The sequence below is a fragment of the Prosopis cineraria genome, unplaced genomic scaffold (genome assembly GCF_029017545.1).
Source record: "Prosopis cineraria cultivar Desert tree isolate PC_DT_omini unplaced genomic scaffold, ASM2901754v1 PC76, whole genome shotgun sequence".
Taxonomy (NCBI): Eukaryota; Viridiplantae; Streptophyta; class Magnoliopsida; order Fabales; family Fabaceae; genus Prosopis; species Prosopis cineraria.
In genome coordinates, this window is record NW_026555404.1 from 31,304 (window position 1) to 54,056 (window position 22,753).

A 22,753-nucleotide genomic window follows, 5' to 3' on the forward strand; every position below is an offset into this window, starting at 1 on the left:
TCTCTAAAAACGCATTGGTCTATTTACGTGTATGGGATTGGATTGCTAATGGGCCACATTTGCTTTTTTGTTGGTTTGGGCTTTAGTGAATTTCCTATTTGGGCCCAGTGCGCCAATTTTGGTTCATCAAACCTCTCTAAAAATGCAATGTTCCATTAATAATCGAGCACTGGGTAGGGTTAAACCCTGCCCTACCCAAGCATGTGATATATTTTTTAAATTTTTTTATAAATGATATTTATTTTATGGTATTATTTTTGTTGAAAGTTATTATCAACCAGATTATTTTTATGATCTTTTAGACATTTTTTTATCATAACAATTTTGTTTAATCTCTTTGAAAATTTTAAATTAATTTTTTTAGGAAAGAAAATTTTAAATTTATTTTTAACTTAATATAATGTAAAAATAATTGACAGATACTGCTTATTTGTACCTTTAAAAATTTTACTTTTGATTCTAATATTAGTTTTATAAAGAATATACTTTAAATGATAATGATAATAATAAGAATAATAATAATAATAATATTTTCAAAGAAAACATATTTATATATTCTTAGGTTAAAGGTTAATTTTGCCCCTCAACAATACGCGAAAGGTTACTAATGACCCTAAACTCAATTGTTGGTCAATTATATCTTTTAAATTTTAAAATTTAGAACTCCATGCCCCTCACATTAAATCTCCCTTTTCTATTGTTAATGGGTCCCACCACTAGTGTTTTTTTATACTTTTTTGACCAATCCTTCTCTTTCTTCCTTTACCCCACTTCTCTCTCTCTCTCCCCCTGCTTACTTTTTGTAACCTTTTCCCATATCCTCCAAATACAGAAGAAGACTAACTAAATCACTATATTAATATTATCACACTAATTAAAAAATTTGTTTAAAAAGCTTGGGCCCAAGTCTCATTTACAAAAATTATCAAAATCATAATACATTTGAATAATGTGTAGTGGACATAACCCATAAGCATTTATATCACAATTGCATGTATTCAAAATCACAAAACTAGGTTGAAATATGGGATATACACCGTGGTGTGCAATACATGCGCTGTGACATGTAGCACAAAGCCACATGCTTGACCATCTGTGTCACGTGCCATGGGGTGCTAGTCTAAATTTTTTGTTGTCATTTGATAGCAAAAATGATGAACTTTTGACGTGCGCTATTTTCACATACAACGTTCGATCAAAGTAATTCAAGCGGCCACATGAAACTTATTTCATAAGCTAGCTAACGGATTGGTTTGGACACGATCTAATGGTCCAATCAAAATTTGAACATATGAGGCGCAAAAAGTCACTTTTTCAAAGAATTTTGCGCACCTAAGCGCTTAAATCAATCCTATTATCTTATTAGACCACATAAGTCTTTGAACTAAGTCCAAATAGACCTATTACACTTAATTGACGATAATATATCACATATATACACATATATCAAAAACCAGCTATTCAACAGCCCATTTTCACATTTCAAAAAATTACACCACTTAACATAAACTAGCCTACTTGACCCTTTCTTGCCATATATCAACACAAATTCATTACTTTACATATGCACACCATATTTACTACCCAATCTTAGCCCATATTCATGTCAGGCACTAAGGAGAATTCCATATGGTCTTATCACCATACTCCACATAAGTGAACTCCCATCCTTATGATCATGCTTTCTGAATCAATCATAAGTTTTCAATCACCACTAACCATGTTTCAATACAAAACTTATATATATATATATATATATAATATCAAATCACATGTTTCTATAATTTTATTTGATCAAAAGCCATTTCATGCAACATTCACAAAATGCCATAAATCATGCTTTCTTTAAAATCATTTCATCCACTAAATAGCATATTAGTACACAGTTACAACAAATAGTTAAATAGAAAAAGTTATTTAATTACTTCAACTCTTCTATCACTAGAAAAGTTAACCCTGAAGTTCAACTATCACTATAGTTTGTCATAAGCTTTTTTTCTCAACCCACACATGCAATTTGCCAATCTAAACACAATTGGCACAATTTAATCAATTAGTCCAATTTGACCAAAAGTCAAAATTACTACTTATGGCTACGTTTAGTTGTTAGAGTCGGGAATTCGGGCGGGCCGGGCCTATTCGGGCTGCTCGAACCCGAACAGGCCCGACTCCTCGAAAAGCCCGAATAGCCAAGCCCGGCTCGAATTCCTTCGGGCTTCGGGCAGCCTGAATACCCAAATTTAATTTTTAAAATTATTTTTAATTATTTTTTTACTTTGAAATTAATTATTTTATTTTATAAAAAATATAAAATATATTTTTTTAATACTTAAATGATGTCTAGGACTCAAATATATGATATTTTAGTATAAAATGATCTAAAACTTAAAGAATTAATTAATATTTATTATATTATATATATTTTTTAAAAATATAATTTTTTTATTCGGGTATTTGGGCCAAGCCTGAACCCGATTTGGCTTGACCCGAATTTTTTCAGGCCTATTCGGGCCGACCCGAACATAAAAAAATACCTTTTTTTCTAAGCCCGGCCCTAAAATTTTTTGGGCTAATTCGGGCTAGCCCGTCGGGCTTAGCCCGAATTACCGGCTCTACTAGTTGTCTATTTTTTTCAATTTATCCATTCTAAGTCTATTACTATTCGATTACTACTTTACATTACTTCAACTGGTCTCATTTAACTTAAACACTGTTTTTACCCTTTTTCCTCCATAATTTAAGGCCAAATTGAGCTTACGAGTTCAAAGCTCTATCGTTAAGCTCTAAACCAATTAAAAAGTTTTAATTTAACTCCTGAGAACCTTTTTATTACTATTAGGTAAGAATCAAACCCCCTAAATTTCATCGATTCAATTTCTCTATAACTCATATTCAAAGAAATTTGGGTAGAATGGAAGGTAAGGGTTATACATAGCTTACCTAATAAATTACTAATCAGAAGCACCTTCTAATGATCTGAAATGGCTTGCCCTAGCACACTAGCCCTTTTCCTCTTCTTCTTTCATGTGTTTTCTGATTTCTATCTTTAAAGTTCACGCAAAATTCATGACTTATGGGGTCATTTTTTAGTCCATCAATATAAGCCGCACTTAAGGTAAGAATTCTCACCATATGCACTTACTCCGACCCGAAACGCTATCCTTCCAATCATATTTGTTCATATAACATCCTAACGAGTTAAACTATTAAGTAATCATCCAGATTTCTAATCCCACACTAATTATCACTTTACCCTAGATTAACAGCTAGTCATGGGATTAAGAAATTCAAAATGTTACACTTTTCTCTTTCCCTCACCCTTTCCTTGCTTGCACACACTACTCTTGCTGTGGATTCCCTTGCACAGTCTCCTTCTCTGGCCAAGGCCATGTCAAGCCTCTTCTCAAACTTGACTAGCGCTTAGCCTCAAAAGGCTTACTTGTCATATTCTGTACCTTAGAGAGCTAGGCTAAATAGACGAAGTAAGCTAGTAATATTTACGACGAGCCAAGTCCTCTCTCCCATTTAATTTCTCTCTCCTCCCTCCCTCCTTCTTCCCTTTCTCTCTCTCTTCCTCATCCTTATCCTCATCTAACTATAGCTCTTCCTTTAACCTCATCATCCTCCCTATGTTTCTTTACATCCTCTATTCTCCCATCTTTAAAGCAGTAGAAGCCCCTACTTTCCTTCGTGAAAAATGCACATGCACTGAAACTGTCACTCAAAACAACACCTTCTACTTCAACCTTAGAACAATCCTCAATTCCTTAGCTTCCTATGCTACCAACTACAATCATTCCTATGCGGGATGACGTCATTAAGCACTATAAGCTTCTCTTTGTAATTGCTATGTAGATCATTAGATGATATGGATGGATTTGGTGCAATCGCAGATGATAGTGCCAATGAAGCCAAGCCAATGTCATTGAAGAACATAAACATCAGTTGGTCATCATCAAGCTTGTCAAACCTAAGGTAGGCTCTAGTGCCACTGAGTCTTGACATTCCTTAAGGATTTCCATGTCGAGGTAGGCAATGGAATCACTCATAGACTACTGGTGAGGCTGGAGTTTTGAAGAGAAGTCTAGAATAGAGCCTTTTGAACTCATAGCTTACTGGGTACTTGGTTAGGGCGTGCATTAGCTTGACTTCAAGTTATAGGTTTGTTTCAGCATGATTCCTCAAAAGTCAATGATATATATATATATATATATATATAAGGGAGATGAGATGGATGATGAAGATAGGAGATAAGATGAGACTGAGGGTGTGAGGTATAAAAAATATAATAAAAAAATAAAGTAGGCCCTACTATTATATTTTATTATTTAAAAGAATAGGTCAAGTAAAAAGTAGGGTCCACTAACGAATTTTTTTGTCACATTAACATGAGGGGCATTGAGATATAGATTTTAAAAGTTAAGGGATGTAATTAACCCATAGTTGAGTTTAGAGTTATTAGTGAATTTTTGAGTACAGTTTAAGGATAAAAATGAATCTTAACTTTATATTCTTTAAAAAACTATTTGTAAGATTTTTTCGGGTCAATCAGGCCAAACTTGACCCAAACACTTTAGCATCAGGTTGGCTCGAACTACACATCAGGCAAGGCACTAGGCAAGGGTGATGCTTGGCCCAACCTTGCCCATGTGTAGCCTTAGTTTAGACACAACATCTCTAGCGTTAAGCTTCTAGCTTTTGATGAGAGAGTGTAAGAGGGAAGATAGATCAAGAGAGTAAGAGTTGTTAGGCTTAGGGTGTATGGAATGTGGAGGAAGGATAGTAAAGTGAAGATGATTTGGGAATGAAGATGAGGAGGTGAGAAAGTGGGTGTAGGCGTTGATAGCTTGGTCAAATGATGCTTTGATGATGAGGATGGTGATGGAAAGGTGTTCATGGTAGTTGACGAGAAGCTTAGTGAACTTGACAGTACACATGGGGTGACTCAGGCTAAGACAAGGCACGAAAACTAGCTGGGGGAGAGAGAGAAAGTAGAGGGGAGAGAGAGAAGGATTTTTTATATTATAAAAAATATAAAAATATATTAGTGGGACCTACTATGCAATATTTTATAATAAAAATATTTAAAAATTCAAATGTGGGCCCTATTAATGGAAAAAATGAATGGAGAAAATGGCAGGGTAATGGAAGAAAGAGTCATTAAGGTTGAGGGATATAAATGACATATAGTTGAATTTAAAGTTTTTAATGACCTTTCATGTACAGTTGAGGGGCAAAAATAACTTTAATCCATTGTAATTTAAAGTTTGATATTTTGTCTTAAATAGATCAGATTATGCAAGTGCACATATATCCTATTCATTTATCATCTTAGATACTTATCAAAATACCAATTCATTGAACCTATTTTTTTTAATATCCATTTATAGACCATATAATGAAGACTAAAAAGAATTATTTTTAGTTTAGCTTTAAAAAATAAATAAAAATAAAATGATTAAATATTAACACTGACATACCCCTTTCGTTAAATAATATAAGACATTTTTTTTATGTTGGATATTAATAAGATGTTAAAAATATAAGACATTTTAAGGCATTTTTAACTAAGTCACACCCTTAATAAGTTAGCTAATTATTTTTAAAATTACACACTCTTTCTACGTTTACTCCTTTTTTTATTGCATATATTATTTTATTGAAGACAATCTTGTTCGATACACGATTGAGCATTAAGTGTGGGCACATCTCTCAGTAAGGATTCAAACTATGCTCTCTTTAATATTGCCTCAATTAAAAAAATTATTAATTTCACCGCTAATTAAGAGTTTTTTAAGAAAAAAACTAATTAATTACACCTTAAAAGATTCAAATGTCTTATATTTTTAACATCTTATTCTCAAAACAAATTCTTTATATTTTTGAAGGGAATGAGTAATGAATTTTTAGTTTTTCAATATATAATTAATATGTTTTTTTAAAATATCCTTAATAAATAAATCTCTTTATTTTCAAACAAGATACTTTATTAACTAAAGGCAAATATAAAAAAATAGTGTAAGATTAAAGATGATTAGCTAACTTAAATATACTCCTCTAGTCCTATTTATAAGGTAGAGAGAGAATAAACAGTTTGATTATATTTTTACAAAACTTGTCAATTTTCAATATTTATTTTTATATTTTTTCACTTATTAAATGCCTTGAATAAAAATACTACTACTAAAATTTAAGAATATTTATTAGGGATAAATGTTAATTTTTAAGACAAAGTTAATGAGGTTTAAGTTTTTTTTAATTTTGATAAAATATGTTGAGAGTGACTTATAAATAAGACTAGAATATAATTCAATTAAAAATATTTTTTATTTTTAAATGAAAGAAGCAATTAAAAGAATTTATCATTTATTTCAATCTTATTTATAAGTCACTTCTAATTATTTTACGAAAATTAATAATATGTAATTAAGTTATCGATAGTGTCTATAAAGAAAGAAATTATCTAATTTACTCTTATTAAATGCATCATCCTTAAAAACACTCTATCTCTCAGTTAACTTTTTACTCTATATTTATCAAAAATTGTAAAAAAATAAAATAAAATTGGGAAAAAGTAATTAATAACATACAATTTTATACAAATTGATTTATAAAAATATTATTATTTTTTAAAAAAGTGATTTGTGAATAAAACTGAAAGAACATACTACTCCGTTTTTATCTATAAGAAAAACTATTACTTTTTACTTATTTTTTTATATAAAAAAATTAGATATTTTAATAAGTATTTATTATGCATTTTTTAAATCATTTTTTATAATTTACATTAAAGAAAAATAATTAATACATATTTTTATTAATTGATGTAGGGTATTTTAATTTAATTTTTTTATTTTTAAATATGATTATTATGGTTAATTAATTTTTTAAAATTATGTGATATAATTATTTATATATATATATAAATGAGGGGAGAACTAATCTGTCTACACGAGGCTTCGGATTTTGGAGGGAAGCTCCTCATCACCAGTGATTCCTCAGTCCTCACCAGCCACTGGAACAAGCAGAAAGTAGAAACTCTCCACGGGAATAGAAGACGTGAAGAACACGCGCTGTTCAGGGTGGTCGACAATAGCATGTAATTCATCGCCCCGCCAGGAGCTCAAAAAGCTTCTACTTCCCTCCTTTCTTTCCGCGAAGCAGCACGTGTCAACGCGTCATGCTGAGATGGTTCCATATACCACGTGGCTTATTATTACCGGTGGAACCAATTGCCGCAGGTACCATCCCAGCCGTCAAAGCATCCAATAGACCCCAAACGCTATTTCTGTCGGACTCGTGGAAGTTAAGAGAGAGAGACGTATACAGGAAGAGAGGGAGGGGGGGAGAGGGAGAGAGGAGAGAGAGGGGGCTCTGCTGCCACACAGGTAAGCTGCTTTTCCACAGGAATTTCACTGTAAATTACGATAAATTTGGGTTTTATTTAGCTATTTACTGATGTTATGAACTGCTGTTTCAATATTATTATGGTCTCCTCCCATTTTTTCCCTGTTCGCTTCGAACTGTGTGTGTTAGTTATACTGATGCATAACCGTAAGTTGGGTTTATTCTCGTTCTTGTTCTTCGTTGAGGGTTTTAACTTTTAATTCATCGATTGTCTTGACTTTTGCTTTTGATAACTTTTCCTCTTTTCGTTAATCTCTACCTCAGCCGTGACTTCTGGGTTTTGTGTTGCTGGGTTTTGTGTTGCTTTGTGTGATAGTTTTTATGGTTGACTTCCAATTTCGCCCGTTAACTTGAAAATTGTGTTTGTTAAAGAGCATGGGTTTTAGGTCGCTTTTCATGTTATGACGTAGATAGGCGTCTTCTGATGACTTTCAGTAGTTCTGTTTTGGGAGGGTCAACTGTTGTGGATGGATACTGAATACTGGATACTGTAAGTCTAGACAGTCCCTTTTTTAATATTTTGGGTTATCTTGAACAGATAGTTTTTGTTCGCTCTCTTGATGAACCTTAAGGGTGTATAGGTGTGGGGATTCCCCTTGTTTTCTTGCAAAATAATAATCGGGAATGTAAAATTCGTATGTTTGATTGAAGTTTTTGTTTCGTTTTGATATGTTTTCTATAATTGCTTGCGTTAACTATTGATTTCCTGGTTTCTTGGTAAAACCATGATTGCCAGGAAGTTGTTTTACTTCGTATAAAAACTTTCTTTTTTCCATTTAAAACTGCAACATGTTCAAGTAATTTGGTGCTCTCCTTTGTAGAGTAATGCTTCATTGTTTGAATATAATCTTCCATCATTCACTTAATGCGGGAATAGATAGTCCCTCAGGTCTCTTTGTCTTTCATTTATTGGAGCTTATTTGAAAGTTTCTTTAATCGATTCAGAAAATTATTAGATTGCTATTCTTTCCATGTTTTGTCTTGTTTTTGTTATATTACTTTTAATAGAAGTACACTCATCCTCTACTTCATACTGTCTAACTTTGATTTTGATGGCCATAATTACTGCATTTACATATAAATAAATGCTCACAACATTTTTTGATGCTGATGTAGAAATTTAACTTCTATTGGATGTGGCGATCTTTTGATGCATAATTTCTTTCTACATAGTATATGATTAATTTTTTGTCTACTTATCGTGCTCCAGCCTCTGCTGCTAGAATTGTTTATAGGGGTCTTGTTTCCCCACTGATGTGCCTAAGGCAAGTTTGCGTTACCCATCATAAACTCAGATCTAATGCCATCCCTAAAAATGAAGAGCAAAGTGAGCACAATCTGTTTAAAGGAAAGAAAGGATCTTCATGTCTCTCCAAAATCAAATGTAATTTCCAAAAAGTCGTGCTCTAAGATCACAATTTCTGCTCAAGTGGCTGAAACAGACACTGCTTTTCACGATTGCCAGGATGGTAAGCAGCTTAACTCATGAAAGGATCTCATTCAGTCGCTTTTGGAGATTAGTGCTTCCATGTCTGTTTATTCCCTTTTCATTTTGCTTTTGAGTTTGATATGCAAATTCACTTGAAAGCTTGAGATGATTTCAGATTTTTCATTTTTGTAAGCAATTGGTAACTTCTGTAGTTTATGATTTCAGAACTAGGAATTTGAAAGAAAAAAAATCTTGTGCGCTTCAGCACTTTGTATTTTACTTTATTCTTATTATGAGGGTAGAGTGTAGCTCTTCTAGAAAATAACAAATTCCAAGGCTCTCTGATTACAAACTTATTATTATTCCTCTTCCTTTGTAACACTTATCTCACAATATGTGATAGGTCTTTCAACAGTAGTCAACTATGTTTAAAAGTAGACTTTTAGAAATCTATATCATTTGCAGTTGATTTTTTGCTTGACATGATTTATTTGTGTTATATAACGGTGTTACTTTCTGTATATGTCATGGTCTGGCTTATTTTGAAGCATTGTATCAAAAATGTATATTGAGATTCCTATAGATGCTTATCATCGATAGTTTTTGTTCTTTTAGTTACATCAAAGACGGAGGTCTCCCAAAAGACATTGAAGGTGCTGTATCCCTTGACAACAAGGAGCATATGGATAAAGAAGATTCCAATCTCCATCCCCAGCAATCATTTTCTGCTGGTTCCCCTCCACTGGGAAGAATGGTAAAGTTTGATTGCATTGGCTTTAGATAGCATTTGTTTTTTGTAATTTTTTTTTTGGTTTGTATTTGACACCTTCATACTAGTTACTTTTGTGTTCGGGGTAATTTAAATCTGCCATATATAAGGATTTCTCTACTTTATATATTGACCCTTAATAAACATTGTGCGAAAGTCAGTGCATCTAGATAAACACTGGTCTTGGGGCATTCCTGTATGAAAATTTTCTAAAATAAATTAAAATTTTTTATAGTTTCTTACTATATATTTCTACTCAGCATTTACTGTTTATTATGTGTACTTTACTGTTATTTTTGGGAGGTAGGTGGATCTTTTGGTGCTTTGTTTTTTGTGTTCATTCTTTCCTTTACTATCTTGGTTTTTGCTATCAAAGGCTGTTATATCCTGTGTTAAGATACCACTTTGAGGCCTGCTTCTGTATTTATGTTGACAATATCTGACATCTGTGTTGGGTTTGTATCAGCAATATTTGTGGTAAAATGAAATTTTGTAATCAATATGTATTGTCTCTTATTCTCATTTTTGGTATGAATGTGCATTGGTTTTAATTCTTAATAGTGCATCTCAATCCATAATTTCATACTTTTATACATTCTTTATAAGATGCCTATCCATACTTTAATACTGGATCATTAGAAAATTGTTGCATCTGTATATTATATTGTTTCAGATGCCATACTTACTCTCATACTGCTGCATAGACTCTTAAGGATTGGGATTAAGTGCTTTTCAGTGCATTACTGACTGAATTATTTTTCTTGTCCCAGGAATCAAATGGCTTATGTACAGCAAACTTGGAAACGATTTTTTCTCCTGCTTTTGAGCCCATTGAAGCTCATTCTGAACGCTATGCTGACAATGATGCTGGTATAACTGATGTTACTGTACATAGAGCACAATTTTTTCCCATCCTTGATAAGATGCACCAGGAGTAGCCTGCTCTTTTATTTTTCTGCACAAACTCCTAAAGAGCTTGATTAATGATATGTTTTAAGAGTTGATGGTTTTAAAAAAAAATCTGTGATTATCTCCACTTGTCTTCCTACATTTTTTTTGAGCTCTACAAGAGTGAAACTCTTTTCATTTGACTGCGCCTTTGGTGAGGCTATTTTTATATTTTCAGCTGGAAGAAAATGCTTCCATATTTTGTGATTTTTCATTTATTAAAAATTGCAGAAATTATGAAGATGCATATATGACATTTTCACTCTTCTACTTATTTCTGCATGATAAAATATTTATCATATAGGATCTATCCCATGATAATTTATTTCTGCTGGAGTTCTATTTGTAGTTATGTCGTGCATCATATTACTGGTTTCCTGGGTCCTTTCTCATTTACTGCTATGAATTAGGACTATTGTTCATGAGATGTATGTTTGTTTTAATGGTGGCAGGGCCCTGTCTTGTTTTTTAACTACTAGGAATTAGGATCAATAATCAAGTACTGCATTTATTCTGCTCATTCACTTTAAGGAGATTGTATGTAGACCATGCTTAATAATCATGGGTGGTGCGGCAAATTAAACTTTCTTCAACTACTGTGAAAAATTTGAAAGCCATAATCCCCAAAAGTTTGGGTAGTCATCTGTGTGAAATGTAGATCATAAATGAGTAAAATCTTTCACTGGGATTCTTTTTTGGGAGAACTACAATTTAGGAACTTTTGGCAAAAAAATTCCAAATTAGGAACAATAAACCATGTAAATGTTGACAAAGTGCAAAGAGTGATTAATCAATTAACTATCTATTCACTTAATTAACCACTTCCCCAGTTAATTATTCCCAAAGTAGAAATATTTATTCCTCAAATTTCTAAATCATAACTCTCTTATCTTTTCTTCAGCAAAACCTATTTTTTAGCTACGTGTTAGCTTATCACTTGCTCAATATGGTGTCTAGTTACTTTTTTTTTTTTGCGTTGACTGTCTGAATGTTTTTATTCATTGCTTTTTTTTTTTTTTTTTTGGTGGCCGACGTTTTTATTCATTGCTTGAAAACTCCCATTCTCTAGTTGGGAGCATTGGTTATAGTGACATGAGAGGACTGGGAGCTGATGGGAATGAAGATGGAAGAATTGAATGTGTCTATGAAACGTGTGATGTGTCTGACTTCTGCATTTCTGACATGATCGTGACAAGCTTACCCATGGATGGAGATGCCTTTGCTGGAGATATCAGTGAGACTGGCTGCATATCTGATTATAAATCTGCTGAATCAACCATGTTTGATGCTGCTGACCAGTACATGGTCCTGCCTGCTCTAGAAGATGATGCTAAAATTGACAGTACTTCTAATATCAGATCATGTGAAGAAGCCATAATGGTTCAAGAAAATGTCAGCCTCTATTCAGCAATAGGGCAGATAAGATCCTGCAACCAGGGTTCTAATCTTATAATTGAGTCTGATAAGGCTGAGTGCTTTGATCCACAGTCGTTTATCAAGAATCTACCAGAACTCTCTGACATAGAATCAGATAATCAACTTGCTGTAACATCAAAGGCATCTCAGAGAAGAAAATCAGTAACCCTTGTTCTTGATCTAGATGGTAGGAAATTGAGCGTGTTTCTTTTGAATATTGATAATCTTATACTTTTTTAATATAGCATTTATTTAATTTAGATACCAATGAGGGTTGGAAAAGTAAATGAATCATTGCCATCAATGCTCTCCTATGGTCCATAGAGATGTTTAGGAGAGAAAAGAAAACAAAAATAAAAAGCTGGCCTCGATTAGGGGGATTTGGTCAGTAATAAATAGAGAATCAAGCATGTTGATTTAACTAAGAGTATATTTACCATTGATGCATCCTTTGAGTAATTTTGGCAAGTTATCATATAATAAAATTTTGGGAATGTGCATATTTTTTTTTCTCTTTCAAATCTTCTGATATAAGCAATGGTGCCGGCTAATGCAGAAAGTACACTTTTGCCTATAATATTTTTTTCACTCTCCCTCTCCTCAGTTTTATCCTCTTTATTGCCTCTATACATTCTTCAACAATGAGTAATGATATGAGGAAAGTGCATGAGGCCAATATGGGTTTGCTTATGTATACAAAATTAAATTCACAAGACGACTGAGTTAGTTGATGGTTCAGCATATTCATTAAAATCAGCTAGTTGATTGGGCTTAGTATTGTCTTTTTCTGGTAAACCCAATTTAAATTTGCTTGACAACTATGTGAGAGTTCAATCAGGTAATTGATGTGGCTTTTTAGATGATCTCTCTCACAATAACATTCATTTGTCACACACCGATTAATTCTTTCTGTCTTGATAATCATTTTTCTTTCTATGAAATTTTTACACTGGTAACTCCTATTCAATCTAGCCATTGTGCTTTCATACATGCAGAGACTCTTGTTCATTCTACGTTGGAACATTGTGATAATGCGGATTTCACTTTTCCTGTATTCTTCAATATGAAAGATTACACAGTATATGTAAGAAAGAGGCCATACCTCCACACTTTCTTGGAAAGGGTAGCAGAGATGTTTGAAGTAGTTATTTTTACTGCCAGTCAAAGCATTTATGCGAAACAACTACTTGATGTATTGGATCCTGATGGGAAACTTATTTCTCGCCGAATATACCGTGAATCTTGCATTTTTTCAGATGGTAATTACACAAAAGATCTGACGATATTAGGTGTTGATCTTGCAAAAGTTGCCATAGTTGATAATTCCCCTCAGGTACAGACAGAACCTCCTCCTCTCATTTGATGGTTCGCTTAACTTTTTCTTTTTATTAGTTTTGTTCTGTACTTTTAAGTGTTTTTAGTTTCTGCTGAAGCATTGAATTTTGTCCAGGGTGATTTCTTTTTCTTTCTTCCCTTTTGAATACTTCATTCTCTTTGAGAGTTGATAATTTTGTCAAAACTTGGGCCATGTCAGTCATTTTATTAAGTGACAAAGGATACGTTTACTAGGGGGTGTTTAATTGATGAAAAAAGGAACAAAAAACAGATGGCTGAGTTACACCAAATCTATTATGGCCCTCATTGATTAGTTTTTTTTTTTTTTTTTGGCGCCTTTGCATTTACATTAGGTGATTCTGAAAATTTCATGCTTAGCTTAAAGTTTGCTTGAGAGATTTATCTTGAGTAATCTACAAGAAAGCATTAGATGAGAACTAGCGTTTAACTTGTCCTAAGAGGAGGCTAATAGAACAAAGAAAATATATGCGATTCCTTCCATTTAGTCAAGAATAACCTTTTAACCTGGAATGCCATTGTCTAGCCTAGGAGTGGGAAGGGGAGAAATTATGTTCCGAATTATTAATTCTTGCTCTCCTGTCATAAATTACAGGTTTTCCGCTTGCAAGTGAATAATGGAATTCCAATAAAGAGTTGGTTTGATGATCCATCAGATTGTGCGCTGATGTCATTACTTCCCTTCCTAGAGATACTGGCTGATGCAGATGATGTCCGTCCAATTATTGCTGAGAAATTTGGTAACAAAGAATAAGGTTTCTTGCTGGAGCAAAATTTGCAGCCTCTCCTTTTTCTAATAATATTCCAATGAAAATTTGTCCTCTAATTAGAAGAAAAGGTATCCTTTCTGCTTTAGCTCTTGAGGTATTAACTATAATAAACTATCAGTTTTCTTATTGTTGAGTCCAAATGTGGTTCCGTTTTCCTCTCAGTTGACGGCTCCGTGGAGTGCTTTGTTTCTCTTAAAAGGTAGTTGTAGCATCTGTCTCTGATCTCTCTCTTAATCCCTAGTCCTTGTACAGTTGAAGTGTTTATTATTCTCTGAGGGTGTACATGAAACATTTTTAGATTATGGAATATACATGGTAAAGTTACATATTTTCGTTTTGGTTTCATATGGAAAAGGGCCTATTAAATTTCATGAGTGCTGGGTGGAAACGGAATTACTGATTTCTGCCTTGGATCATTGTTGCTAATAAACTATTTAAGTTTTTTCATTTTTTTTCTGTACATGTGCGACTAGGATTATGGTTAAAACAGTTTTGTGGACTTTAGGTGAAAAAGTGTAGCAAAGCAAGGCTGAAATTTAGTTCATAAAAAACTTCCAGAACATATTGTTTCAGGACACTAAGACGTTTGGCTAAGTTGAAGAGCCCAGAATAACCTCAAGTCTGAAATTTTAATTTCTAAACTTGACGAATGCATAGTAATTATTGAAAGGGGCCTCTTCATGAGTCTATTAGATGATAATTAGTCATCATGTGCGACTAAAACAGTGCAGGGAAATTTATGGACATAGTATGACACTTCAATATACTTGTGAGAGTAAGTGAATAATAAATAATATAAGAATGAGACTAATTATGATGAGGAATTGAGAATAATATCAAACAACTGAGGTTCAAGTTACATTTATTAATAATTGACGATAAATTCTATTAAATTAGCTGCGTAACATTCGTTCTACCCAACTGTGTCCACATTACAAAGTATATAGCTTACCTTCCTTGCTGTAACTATACATGCAAGAAATATTTAGTTTCAAACTATCATCTACATTTCCATTTATAGTATGAAAAATCTGAACTACTTGTTATCAAGGAACATCTATGTTCCGCTTTCAAATAGCTTTTAGATTGTATTAAATTTCCTACAAATATGGTTATTTACATGTTCAAGCTGCGGTGTATGTTTATTTGGAGTGTGAGTCCCATCTTGAGTTATAGATGTCTCTGTTTTTTGAGTTCAGTATGCCACTAGTGAGGGTTGTGCAATCATACAAGAAGGATGGGGAATTGATGATTTAGAAAACAAGCACTGGTATTTACAGGAGGGGACATGTTACAACTATAAAATCCATTCCTGCGCTTTTATATCGCATGCTTTCTCGAAAATTCTGAGCTTCAAAACTGAATCCAATCATTGAAAAGTTATTTGGTTATCAGAAAATATGTTCGATATGCCTAGGAAAGTAGTACCAATATGGATAAGCTTATTGGTTATGACACGATAAGATATGAGAGATGTAATAACTTTTAAAATTTTAAGATATAGGTACAACAAATATATATTCAACAAAGTAACACATGAAATGCTAACAGCATAATGGAAAATTGAAAGCATATATATTTTGAAAGTAAATATTTTAGTTTTAGAAAATTGAGTTCCAGAGAAATATTTCAGATGTAAAACAACTCTGTTCAAAACATGGTTCTGATAACAACATAACAAATTAAAAGTATACATTCCAACTCAAATTAAATGTCAATGTTCGTTTCCTTTTACATCGTTAAGATTCTTTGTAAGTTCTTATGCTGTTTTAGAGCATTTCAAAAATGTCCAATGCATTTTGAAAATGTCTCAAACATATCATACAGGAAAGACCTGCATCGTAGGTGTTAAAGTATGTTATGCATATTGGGGAATGTGGTAAGCGTATCACATTAGATACATATCTGATATGGGTTCGTCTTTTCAGCAGTATCTTCGTATCAACAAATTGTGTGCTTGATGTAGTTGGTAATTAGACAAAAAGCTGGACAACAAATTGTTTACTTAATGCAGTGATTTTCTGAATCGACTTCCAAAAAGCATTAACTTATTAAAGCAAAATGATTCTAGGAAAGAGTACATTTCGAGAAAGATTGCAACATATAGTTGAGAGGAATGGTAGATTAACCTTTTGTTTGAGAGTTGTTATAATATCTATCATCTTTTGCTGTAGATGGGATGACATAGTCAAATGGTCGAGGTTAACTCTAAAAAGCATCTTTTTTATTTTGCAAGATACTTATTCACCACTTAGTAGTCATGCATGATTATGCTCTACAATCTCTTTCTGATAGAATCAGATTGAATATTTCTTATCATGATGTGTTGTGGATGTTGTGACATGAGATGTATAAATTCTTGTTGTAATAAGGTTTGAGTTCATGGACTAATTTAAAATCAGTCATGCATCCGAGGGGCATTTCCTTTTCACTTTGGTCGAGGAATGCGTCCTATTTCAACCGGCAGAGTGGCACAAAGAGTCATTACTGAAGTTGGCTTGGTGAGATGACACCCGTCTCCTATTCTGTATTGACATCCAAGGAAACTATGTCAGCATTTGTGAGAAATGAATTTCCATTTATCATTCTTACACCTGTTCTCTTCTGCTTCCTTGGGTGATTTGAACTTTGTGGTTACCTTTGTTTTTGTTTTATAATTCTATTGTAAGAGTGCAATCTGATACTGGAATACTGGCATAAAAACATGTGAAAAATGAAGAACGTGCATGTTCAGAGGCTATTCATGTTGAATTTTACATCTGTAATGCTCAAACATATTGCCACTGAATGTCAAATAGATCATCAGACCAGTCATCATTAGTTTTGTTGTAAATTTGGGAACGAGTCAGCTTTGAGTTGGAAGTCGTCAAAACATTAAATTCAATTGCTTGTCAAGGCTTGAGAGGTAATAAACGTAGCTTGTTTTCCAATTGTTTGGTCTCACTTGCTTTTTTAGCCTTTCCTTAAAGATCATCCTATTTCAGTTCTGGTTATATATTTCTTACAGTGAATTCTAGGCTTCCAAATGTCCTAGTGACGCTGCTTTCCTTCTCTGGGTTTTCTCCACGTACTTGTTGACCTTGTTAACTAGGTTTATCTTGTCTGCTTTTTTCCGTGATACATGCCTGCGATTGGGTTTGTATGAATCAGGACTTTGTTGTAAGAGGCCAAAAGGAAGGTTCATATAGGTAGAAACAATGTTGTCACAAGCGCCTTAAAATATTTATGCATTTGACTGTGCTGCTATACGCTATAGTGGCAATTACCTTAATAGTCATTAAAGGTAGTGATCAGGACTGCCATTTGCTGGTGTTTACAAGAGAGATCAAATTTTGAGTGGATTTACTGGTTAGAAACAGGTTTGGTTCAATGGTTTAAAATTGAATAATCTACTCCCATATATGTAATAAAGGCTAGGCTGACAGTTGGAGGTTTAGAGAAAGCAATATCACCACTGAGATAGTATAGGCGTCAGAATTTTTTAAAAACATGATACCTCCTTCACCAGAATCTCCATACAACTCTTAGTTTTTGGGGCGAATCAGGGGGATTAAATTAACACGAAAGAAGTAAATGGATTGGTAAGTACCTAATTAGTTGTTCTTCAACACTATATGCTCTAGCCATCTAGCGTCCTTATGATGCCATTCCTTCTGGGATGCAACTGAGAAAGTTGTGTAGGGGATCATTTAAACTACTCAAACTCTCTTTTTCTTTAGATTCAAAATTGATGGATTTGATTTTTTTTCAATATCTGATTACCACTTATTTTATGATGTCTGCTATTAGCAGTCTGCGTATAATTTCATAATTTTGCATCCATTCTCTGCAGGTCTCTGAAGGAAAATTAATATAATATAACCTTAATGGCAATCTTTTAGGTACGTAAATTTTGTTTATATCTTACTGGTTAGAAGCTACGCATGTATAGTTATTATTGTCGCGGGACAGATTTTTAGTGCAATTTATTGATACTGATATTTTTCAGTTCAATGTTGTATGATTTGATGTTTTCAGAGGTTTGTTAATATTTTAAATTTTTATTAGAGAATCTAAACGAACATGTGAGAAAATTTTCCCAAGTTTTCTTCTTTTTCTTTTTCTTTTCCTTGCCAAGGTGGCGGGGGAGCCTTGTAAAATATAATCTAAGATGTTAAATTTGGTCATTTTATTGTCCTTTTGTTTATTGTTCAGGGGTAAATTGTCTTAAATGGATCTTCAAGGTTAATGAATTGTGTGATACCTATATTTCCTCTTTACTTCCATTGTCTTTTTCCTTCTCCTCTCTCTCTCTCTCTTAATGCTCCAATTCAGTCCCGTCTGTAAATCTAAATGATTTAGATTGTCCAACGGTGGAGTCTTGACCTTTATTTCATGCAATCAAGCACACAAGTAGCCTCCATGGTTTAATGAGAAAGCTCTAGCCATCCTTGATCAGATACACTTAATAGAATACTGATGAATAAAACACAGCAACACATTTTTAACAAACAAGATTCCAATAGAAATATTTTTTTCTTAAAAAAATAAAAAAGAAAAGATTTTTACATATATGACTTTCAAAGACAGCTCTTTGGGATGACATAACCGCGGGAAGTTCCAGCAGCATTTCTACAAGACGAGGTCGCTGTTCCATGATCATAAGTCAGCTTTATGTCGCGCAGTGTGATTTCTTCGCATGGATTACTTGCGCTGCAATCCAAGTTGATTGCCACTTCACTCCTCGATGTCCCCCTTATCTCTTCGTACCTTACTCTGCTTATCTTCACTCCTGAGTTCTGCTATTGCAATTATTTCACAATAAAATGATAGTTCAGAATCATTTGTGATGGCCTTTTACCTTTTAGAGTTACAAGAGTAGTTGTATCGATAGATGAGCTGCGGTGCTTAAGCTTTCAGAAGCTGCTTGAAGAAGCTAGTTATTGAAAGCAGATAAAATGGCGAGAAAATATATTTAATTTTTTTCGGGGGAGGGGAAATAAGCAAACCCAAGAAGTGTAAATAAAAACCAAAGATTTAGGTGCAAATGTTGAAGTATTGTTGCCAAGCCTTTTCATCGCTTGGATTTATGGCTATATGATTGGGTTAAGACTGAGCTTTATTGGCGCAACTAAGGGTAGCTTGTTCAAAGGCATTTTTGACATTTATATGAACTCAAACTCAAAACCATATATGTAAATGGTTAAAGTTTCTCATACTAAGATCAATGCTTGTTAGTTAATTGCTTGGATTTAAAAGTAAGGAAAACACAATCATTATCCCTTATAGTTTGATCGGGTTTTGATATTAGTTAGTCTTAATTTTTTTTAATGTTTTAAATTTTTATAATTTCAATAAAATTGGGTGATGTTTATTCTTCTTATTCCTAATGATGTTAAATTATAGGGACTAGAAGAATTAAAAACATTGGAAAAAAATTATAAAAATTAAAAGCAAAATTCGATAAAAAGATATAGAGAGCAATAATTGTATTTTCCTTTAAAAGTATTCAACTAGGGCAAGTTTTAATGATGTTCATGAGGGTAACGTTATAAAAATGTGAAGCAATATGCATTCAACTATTCATGTAGCATCTCTGGTCCTACATGATAATATGAATAAGGAGGGAGGAGGAGGAGAAAGGCTGACCTGATGATGATGGCAAGGGGCTCCAGGGCAGTACCTCTGATCAATAATTATGGGATTGAAGACACTGTGCATGATCAGGTTTCTGAAAACCATATCTCTGGTGAATCCATTGCTTGGTTGCGCTTTTGACTTTATTCTCACCCCATTATCTGTTTTTGTGAATGTCGAACTCGTCACTGTCACGTTCTCTACCCCTTCCTCCTTCTCATAGTTCCCCAGACTCCCTATGCTGTCACAACCAAACAAATGACCCTCAATTCAATTGGTTTTGAATTTGTCAGAATCTTTGGAAATTTTAGAAGCTATTTGATTAGATTTTAAATGTACCTAATGCCATGACCAGGGCCACAAGTGATGTGGTCTATCCAGAGATGGGCGGAGCCTTGGCTGATGGAAATACAGTCATCTCCGGTGGCGATGATGGCGTTGCTGATGGTGACTCCAGTCGAAAACTGAACGTTGATTCCGTCGGTGTTGGGGCTCCTGCTTGGTGCTCTTATCTTCACCTTCTCTATTATTACATTCTTGCAGTGATCAATGGCCATGTGCATTGTTTGGCTATTCACTGACTTTATTCCACTCACCACCACATTGCTTGACCAACTAAACGATATTGACTGCATTTTTATCACAGCACAGGTATCGTCACTTTCACCACTTCATAGTTCATAACAAACAAACACATGTATTAATTTTTTCTTAATCAATAAATGAGGCCTCCTATTTTCTACTGCATTAATCTCTTTTCAATTAGAAATTTCTATTATCAAAGCTTACTAAATAAGTATTATTTATCAAACCATATTCTATATCTATGCGTTATATTAAACTCTAATTAACGCATGCAATTCAGGCAGTGACTTACCCTCGCTCCTGGAGGACAGTTGTTGCGAGCTTTTCTGCAAGCCCAGTAAGAAGAGCCTCTTGCATCAATAGTGCCTACTCCATAGATAGAAAGACCATCAAGCTTTCTGAACAATATCCAATACCCAGAATTTCCCAATGACCAGGAATCTCCAGGAGCAACAATAGTGCCATCAATTCTGAACTTCACCTTCTTCTTGCATGGACCATGGAACGTCACTTGTTTCACCAAAAAGCTCCCTTGCGGCACATAAATTGTTGTTTCCTCTTCTGATTCACATGCCCGTGACCATGCCTTCAGAAACGGCGTTGTAGAGTCCGCCATGCCATTCGGTTCAGCCCCGAAACTCTCCACATTGATGTCTAAAGCAGATGAGCTCTGAAATAAGAGAAGGAAGGAGAAGAAGATCAAGAAGATAAAGGGATTTGAGTTAGTAGTTATGGCCATTATTGTGAAAAGGTTGAGCGGGAAAAGTGATGGAAATTAATTTCATTTGCTTGAGAAGAGAACTTGATCGTGGCTTGGAAAGACAGGTTTTTGGGCATATTTATTGGTTATCACATCACATGGTTTTATGTTCAAAATAAGTTAATTACATGTGAAGTTAATGAATCAGTTGCTTAAAGCGCTCTTGTATGTTGTCTGGTTCTTCAGCGTTGTAATTCATATGCATGCATGCATGCATGTGCCACTTTCTCAGCATCGTCATTCTCGTACGAATAGATATAATATATTTTTGGAGTAAATTATACGATTTTCTTCAAATTAAAATCATATACACACACACACACACATTATTTTTTAAAAGATTCGGAAAAATTTTCATAAAAATAAAAAGTAAGTTTCACTATTTTCTTAATTTTCAAGTTTCGTACAATTTTATGAAATTGTTCAATAATTATCTTTTTGATTTTTTTTAAAAAATATAATGAAGATATAGGGTTCTATAATTTTTAAACCTAAGAGATATTTATACACTTTTCAGATATATAATTTAGAGAGGTTTGTATTGATTTTGAAAATAGAAGAGAAATCTGTTTGATTTGGCAAAAATCCAGATGTTATATTAGAGTTTAATTAAAAAGAAAAGCTTTAACAGCAATAACTTATATTTGTCAAAATATAAAAATCTACTCAAATCTTCTATGCTATTGAAATATGAAAATCAAGTATTCCCCTGTGACGGTGTTCTATGATTTTTATTTATGCTAACTGTAACGTGGAAGCATTGATGGCAACATGGGATTTAAACTCGACTATCTGAAAAATCATTTCATTTAGAAATTAATAATAATAACAGATACTAAGTTGTCTACGAATTAATGGGACATAGAAATGTCCTCTCACCTGATTGTTGGTAGCAGTTTAATAAATTTAATGAAAAGTGTTCAAATTCTGTTAAAATAAATATTTGCATTTAATATGTGATTGTATCTTGAAATTTGCAAAAAAAAAAAAAAAAAGTAAAGCTGTGTACAATAAAAAAAAAAGTCATATATGCAGCGTTTGATTTATATAAACAAATGAGTTAATTTTTTTTTTAATATTTTTCTCGGTACAGCTGGCCAAAAAAATCGTGGAATAGTTTAATATCAAATGGATCCGTACCACTTTATTGACCTTTGGGTCCATAGTGCTGACGTCAGTGAGGTCGTATGACCGAAGTAAATCATTAAATTAAATTAAATTAAATTTTGTTCAATGACGTGACGTTATTAATTACTACAAAATATTCGTTGTAATTATTTAATTATGACCACAATTAGCAATTTCGACGTTCCTCTGGAACAATAAATATGAATAATGGTTGGTGACATGCGTTAACATGAATGTTGTCTTCAATAGCAAACAAATGTTGGGCCAATCCAATCTTGGGATCAAATTTAATTTTGGTGGTGGGTGATTAGTTAGTATTTTTATAAATACTTTTTAAATTTAATGACATGCCGATAAATCCTCGTAATCCTACTCATCTAAATTTTTCTATACCAAATGGATGTTTTCTTCAATAAATTTTATTTTCCAACGTTATTAACACTGTAGAAATTCCTAGCTACATGATTACCCCAAAACAATGTAGTATTAAAGAATTTTAAATAAAGATGTATCCTCATAAATCTGTCTTCAAAATATATATTCCTATAAGATACCAAACATTACAAATATAA

At 33.2% G+C, this 22,753-nt stretch overlaps 2 protein-coding genes across 10 annotated transcripts; one reads left to right on the plus strand and one right to left on the minus strand.

The window, feature by feature from the left end:
• The first annotated feature begins 7,073 nt into the window (after positions 1-7,073).
• LOC129295239 (uncharacterized) lies at positions 7,074-18,351 on the plus strand. 9 transcript variants are annotated; one of them, XR_008589540.1, is made up of 10 exons: positions 7,074-7,388; positions 8,618-8,876; positions 9,452-9,590; positions 10,376-10,475; positions 11,623-12,156; positions 12,965-13,302; positions 13,918-14,160; positions 14,255-14,291; positions 16,495-16,652; positions 17,925-18,351. XR_008589540.1 is itself a non-coding variant. In XM_054933736.1 (7 exons), exons 3-7 carry the CDS (start codon positions 9,519-9,521, stop codon positions 14,074-14,076), a joined length of 1,203 nt encoding a protein of 400 aa, XP_054789711.1. In that variant the 5' UTR covers positions 7,076-7,388; positions 8,618-8,876; positions 9,452-9,518; the 3' UTR covers positions 14,077-14,424. The 9 variants fall into 9 exon arrangements, 3 of the variants coding, with proteins under 3 accessions (XP_054789711.1, XP_054789713.1, XP_054789712.1); XR_008589539.1 differs by lacking the exon at positions 16,495-16,652; XR_008589537.1 differs by having other exon boundaries at positions 7,076-7,388; positions 13,918-14,291.
• A 300-nt stretch (positions 18,352-18,651) lies between these two features.
• Positions 18,652-21,092, minus strand: LOC129295242 (polygalacturonase-like). Its single transcript, XM_054933740.1, has 4 exons — positions 20,586-21,092; positions 20,048-20,337; positions 19,721-19,949; positions 18,652-18,870 (listed from the first exon to the last, which is right to left on the minus strand). Exons 1-4 carry the CDS (start codon positions 21,030-21,032, stop codon positions 18,652-18,654), a joined length of 1,185 nt encoding a protein of 394 aa, XP_054789715.1. The 5' UTR covers positions 21,033-21,092.
• Positions 21,093-22,753: the final 1,661 nt, after the last annotated feature.

What these genes read in the sequence shown, in the direction of transcription:
- LOC129295239 (XM_054933736.1), top strand. Translation starts at nt 9,519, where the DNA reads ATGGATAAAGAAGATTCCAATCTCCATCCCCAGCAATCATTTTCTGCT. An exon ending in CCCCTCCACTGGGAAGAATG is followed by an intron (nt 9,591 to 10,375) that starts GTAAAGTTTGAT and finishes TTCTTGTCCCAG; the next exon opens with GAATCAAATGGCTTATGTAC. An exon ending in CTATGCTGACAATGATGCTG is followed by an intron (nt 10,476 to 11,622) that starts GTATAACTGATG and finishes CCCATTCTCTAG; the next exon opens with TTGGGAGCATTGGTTATAGT.
- LOC129295242 (XM_054933740.1), bottom strand. Translation starts at nt 21,032, where the DNA reads ATGGCCATAACTACTAACTCAAATCCCTTTATCTTCTTGATCTTCTTC. An exon ending in ACTGTCCTCCAGGAGCGAGG is followed by an intron (nt 20,338 to 20,585) that starts GTAAGTCACTGC and finishes ATAAAAATGCAG; the next exon opens with TCAATATCGTTTAGTTGGTC. An exon ending in CCCCTTGCCATCATCATCAG is followed by an intron (nt 18,871 to 19,720) that starts GTCAGCCTTTCT and finishes TTGCAATAGCAG; the next exon opens with AACTCAGGAGTGAAGATAAG.